The sequence below is a fragment of the Perognathus longimembris genome, chromosome 10, assembly GCF_023159225.1.
Source record: "Perognathus longimembris pacificus isolate PPM17 chromosome 10, ASM2315922v1, whole genome shotgun sequence".
Lineage (NCBI taxonomy): Eukaryota > Metazoa > Chordata > Mammalia > Rodentia > Heteromyidae > Perognathus > Perognathus longimembris.
The window spans coordinates 32,295,055-32,311,205 of record NC_063170.1 but is presented as its reverse complement, the minus strand read 5'-3'; the positions used below and the strand labels follow the sequence as shown (position 1 = coordinate 32,311,205).

At 44.6% G+C, this 16,151-nt stretch overlaps 1 protein-coding gene across 1 annotated transcript in view; it reads right to left on the bottom strand.

Annotated features, from left to right (window-relative positions):
- Rpgrip1 (RPGR interacting protein 1) overlaps positions 1–16,151 on the bottom strand; it is a 38,348-nt gene that overhangs the window by 10,089 nt on the left and 12,108 nt on the right. The window contains 6 exon segments of the mRNA XM_048354766.1: positions 208–400; positions 10,609–10,706; positions 12,601–12,813; positions 12,886–12,982; positions 14,065–14,262; positions 14,790–14,974. Of these exon segments, the coding sequence (XP_048210723.1) occupies positions 208–400; positions 10,609–10,706; positions 12,601–12,813; positions 12,886–12,982; positions 14,065–14,262; positions 14,790–14,974 (984 nt within the window).

Sequence of the window (16,151 nt, the reverse complement as noted above, 5' to 3'; positions counted from 1 at the left end):
GAAAGCTTAAAAAGCAGACTCAAGCAAGGGGTAGAGGTGTAAGGAGTGGTTTGTGAAGGAGTATAGCAAAGGTGTACTTATTAAATTTTTCTAAGTCTGTTTGATATTTTCAAATATGCATGTACTACTTTGATAAACTAAGATTGGCTGGCTTTGCCCTCCAGGGGAACACAGTCATTCTGATGGCAAGCACCCAGAACTCCTCACCCTTGCTGAAGTGGAAGTGGATCTCCTCCCCTGCTCTGGGTTTCCTCAGCGACATAGGAGTCTCTGTCTCTGACAAGGGCAGGTCGTAGAACTTGTACTCCACATACACCTGCTTCACAGTCTCATCAGACATCACGGCAGCCTCTGGGTAGAAGGCCAGGGAGACAATTTCAATGCGCATCTTCTCTGATTCCTGATAAATAAAATGTTTCCTAAAGGTTAGTGAGGCTCCAGGGTTTCTATTCCACCCAAGGAGCAGCACATCACTTCCTCTAACCCACCATAGACATAGGTATAGGCTAATGTAAATCTCTGTGAATTCATTTTTTGACAAAACTAGACCAGAAGACTATGTTCCTGAATTGCCAGCAAATCTGTGGGAAATGTGAAGGAGGAATCTAGATTCTGTCCCTAAGAGGATCAGTTTTCCTATCAGCCTTTCTTGACTTGTCTGTCTTTTCAGTGTGTCTGCCAGTACACAGCTTGAAGTCAGGGTGTGGGTGCTGTCTCTTAGTTTCCTTGCTCAAGTCTAATGCTCTACCACTTAGCTCCAGATCCACTTTCAACTTTTTTTTTTTTTGTCAGTCCTGGGGCTTGGACTCAGGGCCTGAGCACTGTTCCTGGCTTCTTTTTGCTCAAGGCTAGCACTCTACCACTTGAGCTACAGCACCACTTTTGGCTTTTTCTGTTTATGTGGTACTGAGGAATCAAACCCAGGGCTTCATGCATGCTAGGCAAGCACTTTATTTACTAGGCCGTATTCCCAGCCCCCACTTTCAGCTTTTTGGTAGTTCACGGAGCTAAGAATCTCAGAGACTTTCCTGCTGGGGCTGGTTTTAAACCTTGATTTTCAGATTTCAGCCTCCTGAATAGCAAGGATTACAGGTGTGAGCCACCAGAAACTGGCTTCACATCAGTTTTTTAAAATTATCTCTGGAGCTGGGAATATGGTTTAGTGGTAGAGTGCTTGCCTAGTATGCATGAAGCCCACAGTTCGATTCCTCAGCACCACAGAAACAAAAAAAGCCAGAGTGGCACCGTGGCTCAAGTTGTAGAGTACTAGCCTTGAGCAAAAGAAGCTCAGAGACAGCACTCAGGCCCTGACTTCAAGCCCCAGGATTGGCAAAATAAATAAATAAAATAATCTCTAAGTGTAGGAATAATAGATTTCTGAGGAACCAACTCTTTCCCACCTTTCTCAGTGAAAACCCAGCTCTGCAGTTCTGCAGGGCGCTTTCACTCTCCTCAGTGGATGCCCCAGGAGACCCAAGACACCTCACTTTCCGGGGATGGGAGACACTTAGAACTGCTGCCACTACCACTGCTCTCTCTGGGGTGTCCATCTGCCCTTATTGAGGGAGCAATCTGCAGTGATGTCCTGTCAATCCCAGGCCCCCTTTATCTGTGGGTGCCCTCTTGACATTTTTCCCCTTAGGTGGCTAAGACATTGCCCTGACTTGCCCAACCACTCCCACCCAATCTTTTCTTGTCTCACTGTGAGTGAAGCTTCAGCAGGCAAGATATGCCAAGGAGCTTGCATCTGTGTCATCTGGGTAGGATGATATTTCATAATGAAGATATTTAGTATTTTCCTCTTAGTTACCTCCACAAGATCCCCACATACTGCTCACATTTACCAAACCACTGACTCCATTGTTCCAAAATATGGGCTTTGGCACTTTGATGAATCAGCTTAGCCAGTTTCCATACCATTTTTCAAAATGAATCAGTGGGAGCCAGAACCTCATACCTTCAATCCTAGCTACCCAGGAAGCAGAGATTTAAGGATCCCCATTTAAAGCAAGCCAGGCAGAAGAATCTGAGACTTTTATCTCCAATTAACCAGGAAAAGCTGGAAGTGGAGTTGTGACTCAAGTGGTACGACACCAGCCTTGGTCAAAAAAGTCAAGAGAATGCAAGAGGCCCTCAATGATGGTGAGAGGAGAGAGGGAGAGGGAGAGAGAGGGAGGAAGAGAGGGAGAGAGAGGGTGGGAGGGAAGAAGGAAAGGAGGGAGAGGGAGAGAGAGGGAGGAAGGGAGGGAGAGAGAGGGTGGAAGGGAAGAAGGAAAGGAGGGAGAGGGAGGAAGGGAGAAGGGGGGAGGAGGGAGAGAAGGGAAGAAGGGGAAGAAGGGAAGAAGGGGAGGAAGGGAGAAGGGAATAAGGGAGAAAGGGGAGGAAGGAATGAAGGAAAGAAGAAAGGAAGCTGAGTGTGAGGTTGTAGCCTTTAGAGGGAGAGGTGGGATTGTAGTTTGAGGCCAACCTGGACAATAGTGAGACTATATTAAAAAAACAACAACACACTAAAAGCAAAACAACTGAAAGAGGGAAGATGGCGCCACCACAGTAGGGAGGTACCCCGACTCACTCCAACTGAATAGCAAGCTGGGAACTCCAGCACCCAACACCCCATCAAGAACCCAGCCAAACCAGCAGCCAGAAGCAGTGGAGAAACGCAGGAAAACAAAAAGGAGCAAAAAAAGAAGAGCTGAAAACCTACACGGAGCCGGAGAATCTACGAGGCACCCTCCCCCCACCAGCCGACCCTGGCCCGAATAGGGCCAGGCTGGGAAAGGGGACCCGGCGATCGGCAGACCGACTGCTGGGACCGCTGAGTCCAGACAGCGGGACTCCACGGACATCAGGGAGAGTGCAGACCAAGACATACGGCCACGGTGGCGACGGGAAGTTCGGGTCCACACTGGGAACGGATGTAAGTGGCTGGGGAACCCAGCGGTGCAGAAGAGGAGAGCCGGGGATGCCACCACGACCTTTCGCCACACCCGAAGGACCAATGGTGGTGCGGGACACACACACAATCCAGGACCAGTGAGTCCCCCATTACCCTCTCGCCCAATGGGAGACCAGCTATCAGAGACCCAAACCCTACAAAGAAGCTAGATCTCCCTCCCTCCCCCTCCCCACCCCGAGGGAACAAAGAACCCCCAAGCCAGGTGGGAAGCTCCCATCAGGTGCTGGGAAGTCACAGGAGTTTAGCAGGGGAAGGGCGGAACAGCCCCAAGGCCGCCCAGGAGCCAGAATTGGCCGAATCGGCCCTGCCCCCTTCCCAACAGGCGCCGGGGGACAGCCGGCAGTGCAAGCCCCACCCAAGGCGCCTGGACCTCACGGACCTTTACAACTAAAATCACAGGCGCTGGTGGGCAATACCAGCACAGCAGAGACACCTGGGCCTGATCATGCGCCCCCCCTCGCAGCGGAGGCACAGTCTGAGGGCGCTAACCCACGCCCGGACAGTCGATCCCACTGGGCCCCACACATACCGCCCCCCACAGCGGACTCGCGGGAGGGCGCAAGCACAACCCAACAACCCGAGGCTCGCTCTGGTAGGCGTACCCTGCTCAGGTGGACGGGGCCATAGCGACAGTGCCTATGGTAGTGGGCGCACAACGCACAGGTGGGTGGGGCCCCCGGCGACAGCGCCCGCTCTGGTAGGTGTACCCCACTCAGGTGGGCAGGGCCACAGCAGCAGCGCCCGCTCTGGTAGGCGAGCCTACACAGGAGGGCAGAGCTCTCCATCGGCCCTTGCCCACTCAGTTTGGAGCATTTCGCACAAGTGGGTGGGCCGCACCCCAACAACACTGGCCCCGGAGCAGTCCACATAGGAAGAAGAACTGCCTGAAAGGTGAACTCCTCTGACCAAGATACAGAGTGGAAAAAAGAACCAAAGAAGAGATAAGCCTCCACGCCATGCTGAATAAGCGACCAACAAAGCCCCAACAGGGGCACGGGAGGGTCAGCACAGAACAGCGGCAGGACACTGTCCTGCAGAGAAAGACTCAGAACCTACCAGCCTCCAAGTGCAGGGACAGTGACCACCTCAGCAACAACCAAGAAGGTCACGCTCACCCATTGGGAAGCAAGGTCCAACAGCCAAACCCAAACCCAGAGCCAGGACACCAGGGCACAAGGCTCCCACTGATGGACCAGCGGGAACCAGCACAAAACCAAACCAGGGAAGCCACCCACAGATCTCCAGATGTGCAAATCACAAAGAAATATAACACAGTTCATCAAAGGGCAAGCCAACTCGCCAGCTCCAAAAAGCAGCATGACTGAAGAGGAGATGGAGAATAAAAAAGCAAATGAGGCCATGTTAACAGAAATGATGGAAAGCGTAAGAAACAAGATCAGAAAGCAATTCCAGGAGTTTAGAGTGGAAGTCTTGAAGGACATCCAGGAAGCCAAGAAAGAAATGTTAGCAAAATGGATACAATGCAAACCTCCCTTAAAGAAGACCTTAACATCCTGAGAAGTGAAATGCATGAAAAAATAGATTTAAAATATAACTCTTTAAAAGGAAGAAATTTCCACGATCAGAGCTGATCCGACAACCATAACTAGCTCTCTGACATCCATAAACTCTGCAATTGAATCCACAGCACAAAGAATTGACTATATGGAACGCAGAATCTCTCGCTTGGACGATGAAGCAGCCGACAACAACCAGAAAATTACCACACTCCAAGAAACGGTGAAGCTTCAGGGCAGACTAATCCAGGAACTAATGGACAAAGACAAGAGATATAATCTGTGCAAAATTGGAATAGAAGAAGGAGCTGAGTACCAGAGCAAAGGGCTTCATCATATTTTCAATAAAGTTATTGCAGAAAACTTCCCCAATCTCACAAGGGACCCCCATCCAGGTAACCGAAGCCTATAGGACACCTGGCAGACCAGACCCCAGAAAAGCCACCCCAAGGCACATAATATTCAAGACTTCAGATCTCAAGAATAAAGAGCAAATTCTGAATGCAGCCAAAACAAAGAAAGAAATTTTCTACAATGGGAAGAGGATCCAAATAACAGCAGACCTCTCCACACAAACCTACCAAGCGTGAAGTGAGTGGAAGAACACCAAGTTCTACAGGCCAACAATATGCAAGCTAGGATTAAATATCCAGCGAAATTGGAGTTCACATTCAAAGGGAAAACCAGATCTTTCCATAGCAAAGAGGATCTAAAGGAGTATGCAAATAAAAAACCAGCCCTACAGCGAATTCTAAGAGGGGAATCCCAAGCAACAGAGATCGTACAGGACACACAGACAGAAACAGAAACAGAAAGAGAAGCTCACTAAAGACAAGGAAAAAAAAGAAAAAATAAAGAGGAAAAAACAGCCCAACAAGAAAATGGAAGGAGAAAAAACACTCTTATCCTTGATCTCTTTGAATATAAATGGTATAAACTCTCTGATGAAGAGGAGCAGACTGGCAGAATGGATGCGCAAACAAAAAGTTGGCATCTGTTGTCTACAAGAGACCCACCTTACAACAAGGGTTAAAAACAGGCTCCAAGGGCTGGGGATATGGCCTAGTGGCAAGAGTGCTTGCCTCGTATACCTGAGGCCCTGGGTTCGATTCCCCAGCACCACATATACAGAAAATGGCTAGAAGTGGCACTGTGGCTCAAGTGGCAGAGTGCTAGCCTTGAGCAAGAAGAAGCCAGGGACAGTGCTCAGGCCCTGAGTCCAAGCCCCAGGACTGGCCAAAAAAAAAAAAAAAAAAAAAAAAAAAAAAAAAAAAAAACAGGCTCCGAATGAAAGGATGGAGCAAGAGCTTCCAAGCAAACGCACCTACTAAAACGGCAGGTGTAGCCATCCTGATCTCAGACAAGCTGGACTTTTCATTAAAATCAACTCAAAAAGACAAAGAAGGACACTACATTTTAATACAAGGAAAAATCCAGAATCAAGACATCATGGTGATAAATGTATACTCACCGAACAAAAGAGGCTCCACATATGTCAAGCAAATTCTCACAGAATTACAGAACAAGATAGACGCAAACACATAGTGGGAGACCTAAATACCCCACTCTCTCCAAGAGACAGATCCAACACCCAGAGGATCAGCAAGGGAGCTGAGGACCTAAGTAACACCATATCCCAAATGTATCTGACAGACCTATACAGAATCTTCCACCCTTCAGAGACCCAATACACCTTCTTCTCAGCAGCACATCGATCATACTCCAAAATAGACCATGTCATAGCCCACACAAAGAACCTCAGCAAATACAAAAGTATTGACATCATCCCATGTATTATATCTGATCACAGTGGATTAAAGGTAACCCTCAATAACAACGGTTACCACAGAGGCTATACACATTCTTGGAGGCTAAACGCCACGCTGCTATCCAACACATGGGCCACAGACCAAATTAAAGATGAAATCAACAAATTGATAAGCCACAATGACAATGAAAATACATCACAAAGAAACCTATGGGACACAGCTAAGGCAGTACTGAGGGGCAAGATCATTGCCCTCAGCACTCACATTAAAAGAATGGAAGCTGGGCTGGGGATATGGCCTAATGGCAAGAGTGCTTGCCTCATATACATGAGGCCCTGGGTTCAATTCCCCAGCACCACATATACAGAAAACGGCCAGAAGTGGCGCTGTGGCTCAAGTGGCAGAGTGCTAGCCTTGAGCAAAAAGAAGCCAGGGACAGTGCTCAGGCCCTGAGTCAAAGCCCCAGAACTGGCCAAAAAAAAAAAAAAAAAAGAATGGAAGCAGAGCAAGTGAATAACTTCATGATGAAACTAAAACAACTGGAGAAACAAGAAATGACCGAATCTAAAATGACTAGGAGGAGAGAGATCACAAAGATTAAAGAAGAGATAAATCTGATGGAAAATAGAAAGACCATTCAACAAATAAATAAGACTAAAAGCTGGTTCTTTGAGAAAATAAATAAAATTGACAGACCCCTCGCAAAACTTACAAAAAAAAAGAAGAGAAGAGATTCATATACATAAAATCAGGGACTCCACCGGAAAAATTAAAACAAGTACACACGATATTCAAACAATCATAAGGAGCTATTTCCAGAACCTCTATTCAGTAAAAAAACAATAATTTTACAGAAATGGATCAATTCTTAGAGAAGTATAAACTGCCCAAACTGAACCAAGAAGAAATAAATCAACTAAATAAACCAATAACTTACAGTGAGATACAGGAGGTAATCAAGAACCTCCCAACAAAGAAAAGCCCAGGCCCAGATAGATTCACCAACGAATTCTACATAACCTTTAGTGAGGAGCTAATACCAATACTCCTCAAACTCTTCCGTGAAATAGAAACGGAGGGAGAAATCCCAAACTCATTCTATGAAGCTAATATCATACTCATTCCCAAACCAGGCAAAGACCCAACAAAAAAAGAGAACTACAGACCAATATCACTAATGAACACAGACGCAAAGCTCCTCAATAAAATATTAGCTAACAGGATCCAGAAACTGATCAAGAAAATTATACATCATGACCAAGTAGGCTTCATCCCACAGTCACAAGGATGGTTCAACATCCGTAAATCAATCAACGTAATTCACCACATAAACAGAACTAAAATCAAGAATCACATTGTTATCTCAGTTGATGCCCAAAAAGCCTTTGACAAAATACAGCATCCATACTTATTAAAAGCTTTGGAGAGAACAGGAATAGATGGAACATTCATCAAAACAATAAAAGCCATATACAACAGACCAAGTGCTACCATCATATTAAATGGAGAGAAACTTAAATCATTCCCCCTAAACTCAGGAACAAGACAAGGATGCCCACTCTCCCCACTTCTTTTCAACATAGTGCTGGAATCCCTAGCTATAGCAATAAGGCAAGAGGAGGACATCAAAGGCATCCACATTGGCAAGGAAGAAATCAAGTTATCCCTATTCACAGACGACAGGATCTTATATCTGAAGGACCCAAAAAACTCAGTCCCCAAACTCCTACACCTAATAAACCATTTTGGCAAAGTAGCAGGATACAAAATCAATCCACAAAAATCAGCAGCTTTTCTGTACACCAGCAATAGACAAACAGAAAAGGAAATTATGGAAACAATTCCATTTACAGTAGCCAAAAAAAGAATAAAGTACCTAGGGATCAACTTAACCAAGGACGTGATGAACCTATTTAATGAAAACTATAAAAATCTAATAAGGGAAATCAAAGAAGACACAAGGAGATGGAAAGACCTCCCATGCTCATGGGTAGGCAGAATCAATATAGTGAAAATGGCCATATTAACCAAATTGTTATACAAATTCAATGCAATCCCTGTCAAAATCCCAGTCACATTTTTCACTGAAATAGAGAAAGCAATCCATAAATTCATATGGAACAGCAAAAGACCTAGAATAGCCAAAGCAATTCTAGGCAAAAAAAACCAGTGCAGGAGGTATCACAATACCAGACTTCAAGCTCTACTACAGGGCCATCATAACAAAAACAGCCTGGTATTGGTATAAAAACAGATCAGAAGACCAATGGATTAGAATTAAAGATCCAGAAATACAACCGCACTCTCACAGCCAGCTGATATTCGACAAAGGAGCTAAAGACATACAATGGAATAAACATAGCCTCTTCAACTACTGGTGCTGGGAGAACTGGGCAGCCATATGCAGAAAACTCAAAGTAGACCCAAGCCTATCACCATGCACCAAGATCAACTCAAAATGGATCAAGGACCTCAATATCAGACCTGAATCCTTGAAACTACTGAAGGACAGAGTAGGAAAGATGCTAGAACTTATAGGCACAGGAAGGAACTTCCTGAATATAGTCCCAGGGGCACAAGAAATAGGGGAGAGACTTGACAAATGGGACTACTACAAATTAAAAAGTTTCTGCACAGCTAAGGACATAGCCACCAAAACAGAAAGACAGCCAACCATATGGGAAAGGATCTTTACCAGCACAGCAACAGACAAAGGCCTAATATCGGTCATCTACAGAGAACTCAAAAAACTAAGCCCCTCCAAGCCCAATAAACCAATTAGGAAATGGGCAAAGGAGCTAAAGAGAGACTTCACAAGAGAAGATATAAAAATGGCAAAGAAACATATGAGGAAATGTTTAACATCCCTGGTAGTAAAGGAAATGCAAATAAAAACAACCCTGAGATACCACCTCACTCCAGTTAGAATGGCCTATACTCTGAACTCCAGCAACAACAAATGCTGGAGGGGGTGCGGGGAAAGAGGAACCATTCTCCATTGTTGGTGGGAGTGCAAATTAGTACAACTACTTTGGAGAACAGTATGGAGGTTTCTCAAAAAGCTCTATATAGACCTACCCTATGACCCAGCCATACCACTCCTAGGCATCTATCCTAAACAGCAAACCCCAAGATATCAAAAAGACATTTGTACTTGCATGTTTATCGCGGCACAATTCACAATAGCCAAAATATGGAAACAACCCAGATGCCCCTCCACAGATGAATGGATCCAAAAAATATGGTTCCTATACACAATGGAATACTACATAGCGATTAGGAATGGTGAAATATTGTTATTAGCAGGGAAATGGTCAGAACTCGAACAAATAATGTTGAGCGAGACAAACCTAGAACACAGAAAACAAAGGGGCATGATCTTCCTGATATATGACTGTTAAGAAAGGGAGACGGAGAGATAGTAGAGACCAGGTTTGTGAAACCAAAAACTGCTTGTCAAATGGTATTTCCCACAGGATTGGGGCAGCGACAGTGGAATACAATAGCTCAAAAGCTATGTATGTACGTTCATATAAGTCTACTGTCAACATATCAACATTTCATTTAAAGCCCTAGGCGAATTTTCTTGGGCTTGGCCACGTGGCTACTGTATATGTTCTTGATAAATTGTATATTGTATATATGTCTACCTGACCTAGAGAAGGGAAAGAAAAACAGGGTGTAAGATATCACAAGAAATGTACACACTGCCGTACTATGTAACTGTACCCTTTTTGCACAACACCTTGTCAAAAAAATTTTTGTGTTCAATTAATAAATAAATTAAATTAAAAAAAAAAAGCAAAACAACTAGGATTGGTAGAACTTGGTAGAAAGCTTGCCCACCAAGTAAAGGAAGGCCCTAGGGTCAAACCCCAGTACTGAAAAAAGACAACCCAAAAAAATGTACATCTCATGGGCGTGGAAACCTTAGAAATAAAGTTTTTTTAAAATTATTTGTTTGTTTGTTTGCCAGGCCTAGGGCTTGAACTCATGGCCTGGCACTGTCTCTGTGCTTTTTTTTGCCCAAGGCTAGCATTCTACCACTTGAGCCACAGCTCTGCTTCTGGCTTTGGCTGCTTAGTTGGAGAGAAGAGTCTCACAGACTTTCTTGCCTGGGCTGCCTCCCAACCGCAATCCTCAGATCTCAGCCTCCTGAGTATCTTGGATTACAGGTGTGAGCCACTGCCACCTGGCTCTGGTTGTTTTTTTTTTGTTTTTTTGTTTTTTTGTTTTTTTGTTTTTGGTGCCAGCACTCAGAACCTGCTGCTCTGCCTTAACCATATGACCATATGTGTGGCCATTGAGTGTGCTGTCATTATTCACTGTCTTGTCTCCTATGCAACAATCTTTCTCAGGTACTTACTGGCTTAGGACACTTCTCAGATATAGGTGCCACTACGATGTCATCACTGTCTGTTGCTTGTTCGCTGACTTCAGAAGTTTGTTCAAAGGATTCTTGATCTGCTAGAGAAGAGGCTGCATTACTGAACTCTCAAGGCATTCTGTTTAGCCCACAAGAGCCAGGCACCCAGGTCTCCTATCTGATCACTAGATCTCAGTTTCTATTCTCTAAGAACCAAACCTGAATGGTCAAATGATTCACTTACGCAAAACTTGCCAACACAGGATTCATTTCTAAAAAAAAGAAAATGAAAGAATAACAGAAGAAATGAGGAAGGAGGGGCTGGGAATATGGCCTAGTGGCAAGAGTGCTTGCCTCATATACATGAAGCCCTGGGTTCGATTCCCCAGCACCACATATATGGAAAACGGCCAGAAGGGGCGCTGTGGCTCAGGTGGCAGAGTGCTAGCCTTGAGCGGGAAGAAGCCGGGGACAGTGCTCAGGCCCTGAGTCCAAGCCCAGGACTGGCAAAGAAAAAAAAAAAAAGAAATGAGGAAGGAGAGAGAGAGATTGAGGGAGGGAAGGAGGGGACCATACAGAAGACAGAAATAAAGGCCAGGAAGTGGGGAAGGTGGGAAGGAGAGAGGAAGGGGGCAGGCACAAAGGCTGCCTGATCTCCAGACGCGGGAGGGAAAGAAAATGACCAAGCTGCTGGGCGCCAGTGCTCACGTCTGTAATCCTAGCTACTCAGGAGGCTGAGATCTGGGGATCATGGTTCAAAGCCAGCTTGAGCAGGAAACTGTGATAGTCTTTTCTCCAATTAACCACCAGAAAACCAGAAGTCGCACTGTGGCTCAAGTGGTAGAGCACTAGCCTTGAGCTGAAGAGCTCAGGGACAGTGCTGGGCCCAGAGTTCAAGATCCACAAAAAAGAGGAGGAGGAGGAAGAGGAAGAAGAAAAAGGAGAAAGAGAGAGAAAGAGAGAGAGAGAGAGAGAAAAGAAAGAAAGAAAGAGGAAAGAAAGAAAGAAAGAAAAGAAAGAAAGAAAGGAAAGAAAGAAAGAAAGAAAGAAAGAAAGAAAGAAGGAAAGAAAGAAAGAAAGAAAGAAAGAAAATGACCAAGCTGAGGAAAAGGAGTACAACTGAGCGTGGCAACTGTATTTTCCAAAGATTGCCTCAAACAGTATCTTCCATCCACATGGCTCTTCTTACAGCATGACCTCTGCACTGTTACTGAGTATTGGGCTCTATGTTTCCTCCCTTAAAGCTGAAGTATATCCCATGAGGACTTCCTCAACCAAAAGAATACAGCTGAGGACTATTGGCTCATGTCTGTACTCTAAACTACTCAGGAAGCTAAACTCTGAGGATCACGGTTCAAGGCCAGCTCAGGCAAGAAAGTCTGTTAGATCCCTATCTCCAGTTAACCAGTAAAAGGCCAAAGAAGGAGATGTGGCTCAAGTGGTAGAGCCCCATCCTTGAGCACAAATAGCAAACGGACAGCACCCAACCCCTGAGTTGAAGCCTCAGTACACACACACACACACACACACACACACACACACACACACACACTCTCTCTCTCTCTCTCTCTCTCTCACTCTCTCTCTCTCTCTCTCTCTCTCTTTCTCTCTCTCTAGTTCCTTAATTGCCATTGAAGGGAGAGTTGGTCTGAATTACCTAGTTTGACATTAGGATAACTTGAAATCATCTCTGTTTTCATTCTACCACTAAGATAATGCTTGAACTTAAAAGAAATTTGAATTAGCCTGACAAATGAGACTATCACCCTGCTCCTATTACCTTGTAACCATAATTTATAAGGCCCTGAAGCAAATTAACATTTTCCCTATTTCTAGTTATAGGTGACCACAATGGACAGCTAGCTATAACTACATAGGAAGTCACTTGAGGATTGCAGCACTGGTTAGCCTAACTTTCACACTTATAACACAAGAAAGGTCCCATCAAAACAATTAAATAAATAGAAAAAAGAGATTTTAGGAAGACAATACCATTTATAGGATATTGGGGGTCATTTCCTTCCAGTATTGATTCAGATAATGTCCCTTCCTCTTCCACTGCCTCTTCTGCCACTACCTCTGCTTCTGCCTCTGCTTCTGCCTCTGCCTCCGCCTCCGCTTCCACCTCCGCCTCCGCCTCTTCTTCTGCCTCTTCTTCTGCCTCTTCTTCTGCCTCTTCTTCTGCCTCTTCTTCTGCCTCTGCCTCTGCTTCCACCTCTGCCTCTGCTTCTTCCTCTGCATCTTCCTCTTCACCTTCCTCTTCACCTTCCTCTTCACCTTCCTCTTCATCTTCTGGTTCTGTTTCCTCTGAGTATATTTTTAAACCATCCTCAGTTGGCAGTCCTGAGAACTTCCATTCTGTGTAGTTCACCTGCTACAGAACACAAACAACCACCATACAGCACATAAGTAGCATTATCTCCATCGTCTCTCATTGTTCTTTCACTCTCAGAGCCAGCTCTCTTTAATTTTTAAAATGTATTGCTCTTAAAAGTTGGCTGCAAGGGCTGGGAATATGGCCTAGTAGCAAGAGTGCTTGCCTTGTATACATGAAGCCCTGGGTTCAATTCCCCAGCACCACATATATAGAAAAAGGCTGGAAGTGGCGCTGTGGCTCAAGTGGCAGAGTGCTAGCCTTGAGCAAAAAGAAGCCAAGGACAGTGCTCAGGCCCTGAGTCCAAGCCCCTGGACTGGCAAGAAAAAAAAATGCTGGCTGCAGGGGCCAGGAAATATGGCCTAGTGGTAGAGTGCTTGCCTCACATACACAAAGCCCTGGGTTCAATTCCTCAGGACTACATGTAAAAAAAGCCAGAAGTGGCACTGTGGCTTAAGAGCTAGAGTGCTAGCCTTGAGCAAAAGGAAGCCAGGGACAGTGCTCAGGCCCTGAGTCCAAGGCCCAGGACAGGGAAAAAAAAAAAAAAGAAGAACATGTGTGGTTTTGTTGTGGAAAATACTCCAGGAAGAAACAAGCAGCACTAGGAGAGTTGGAGAATTTGGTTTTATTGTGCTGGGTAGACCCAGAGGAGATCCTACTCCCAAGTGTGAGCCCCTGTGGACAGGAGTCCAATCCTTTAGTACCTGAGTTCCAGGTATAAATTCTAGATGGAGCACAGATGTTTTGAATTTTGGCTTACTCCAATGGTTACAATTTCTCAAAAATTACTTGCAAGCTGATTCTGACAATATCAGGTTGAGCTAGTTCTGATAATGGCAGGTTATCAGGTCAAGTGGTAGAGTGCTAGGCGTGAATAAAAAGGCTAAACAGGAGTGTGAGGCCTTGAATTCAAGCCTCAGTACCAGAGGAAAAAATTCTTATGTTTTAAGCATAAATTATAGAGTATATAATTTGCTGCATTAAGGTACATTGAAATAAAATGGGTCAAATTTTGTTAACTACAAATAGCTATCATTATTGTATATCTTGCACATCGTCTGTTTCAACCCTGGAAGCCTTACCTGCAGGGTATTGCCATTTAAGATGTTCCGGCTCAGATACTCCATTCGATTTTTTCCTTGGGCACCTATTCTTTTGCCATGTTTTCTTCTTGAATAGCTTGCAACTTGATGTTCTTTCTCCTTTCTGTCTTCCACCTGAGGAAGTTTTCGCTTTGTTTGGTCAGCTTCAATAGGAATCTCAGCAGACTCCAACTGATCCTGATTAGAGGAATAAGAGACAACCTGAAAAAATGATAGATTAGCTGGGCACCAGTAGCTCACACCTATAATCTTAACTACTCAGGAGGCTGAGACCCGGAGGATGACAGTTCAAAGTTATCCCAGGCGGAAAAGACCGCAAGATTCCATTTCTACTCAACTAGCAAAAATTAGGTCTGGAGATGTGACTCAAGTAGTAGAGCTCCAGCTGAGCAAACAACTAGAAAGCGTTTTGTGGCTCTAAGTTTAAACCACAGTACCACCACCAAAAAAGAAAAAAAGTATTTTAACAACCTTGACACCCCAGGGACCTGTGAACTGGCATTAGCTTTCATTTCTTTCTACTTCCATGACCTGAGAGGCAGTCTCTTTCCTCCACAGTAAAACTCGGAGTTTTACTATATCAGTAGCTTCCAGATCAAATTTGCAGTACACATGACATTAAAAAAAACAAAACACCTCTTTTCTTTTACTTTTAGTACTTTCCCCTCCAAAACTGCACTATAGAATTATCAGAAATCTTCTACCTGGGGGAGAAAAGCAGGCTTTTCCTCTGTGGATGAGCTATCTGAGTTGTCCTTGCTGTCATTCTCCTCTCTGTCAGCTTCTGTTGTCAGGTAGTCCTCAGGGGGGTGGTAATGAGTGGTCCAGTCCAGTTGCACTTTAATAGACCCATTGGGTTTCTCCTCAGGGTCAGCAAGGTTAAAATCACCTGTGAGATACATAAATGTTAATCGTGCCTGATAAAAGCATCTTACTGTTCTCCCCATTCATAAAAATTCATTATATTTTGTTAGTAACTAACATACATAGTAATGAACATACATCAAATAATCACGACGGGACACTCAGAAGTGATACAAAATGGAGGAAGGTGGGAACCTGGAATTATCAGGATAGAAAGTCAAAAGACAAAGGAAGAGGATACAGCTTGCTTGTCATCAGCCACACAGTCAATGGAAAAAAATTCAAAGAGTCAGAGTTTGGTGGTTTTACGGCTGTAATCCTAGTAACTCAGGAAGCTGAGATCTGAGGATGGAGGTTTAGAGCCAGTACAGACAAAAAGTCCTTGAAACTATTATCAACAATTAACAAGCAAATAGCTAAACTAAAGGTGTGGCTCAAGTGGTAGAGCCATCCATGATAAAACAACAACAACAAAAAAAAAAACTACTGAGAATATGATCTGATTTCTTTTTTTTTTTTTTTTTTTTTTGGCCAGTCCTGGGGCTTGGACTCAGGGCCTGAGCACTGTCCCTGGCTTCTTTTTGCTCAAGGATAGCACTCTGCCACTTGAGCCACAGCGCCACTTCTGGCCGTTTTCTGTATACGTGGTACTGGGGAATCGAACCCAGGGTTTCATGTATACGAGGCAAGCTCTCTTGCCACTAGGCCATATCCCTAGCCCCATACGATCTGATTTCAAGTCCACCAGTACCAGTCCAAAATAAAAGATTGAAGCCGAGTGCTGGGTGCTGGTAGCTCACACCTGTAAAAACCTAGGAACTTAGGAGGCTGAGATCTGAGGATCACAGTGCAAAGCCAGTCTGAGCAAGAAAGTTTGTGAGACTTACCTCCAGTTAAGCACCAAAAATGACAGAAGTAAAGCTGTCTCAAGTGGTAGAGTGCTAGCCTTGAGTAAAAAAACTCAGGGACAGTGCCCAGGCCATAGGGAACAAAGGGTATCAGAAAAAAGAAAGATTGAGTATTTACTGTTCTTATTAAATTCTCACTATTAGGGTAAAAGAGGAATAAGAGAGTAATAGAGGGGGTGAATTTGATCAAAGCACTTTAAATGTTCTTGCTCTTTCTTCTCTCTTTCTCTTTTTCCTTCCTTCCCCTTCCTTCCTCCCTCCCTTTCTCTTTTTCTTTCTTACCTTCGTTATTTC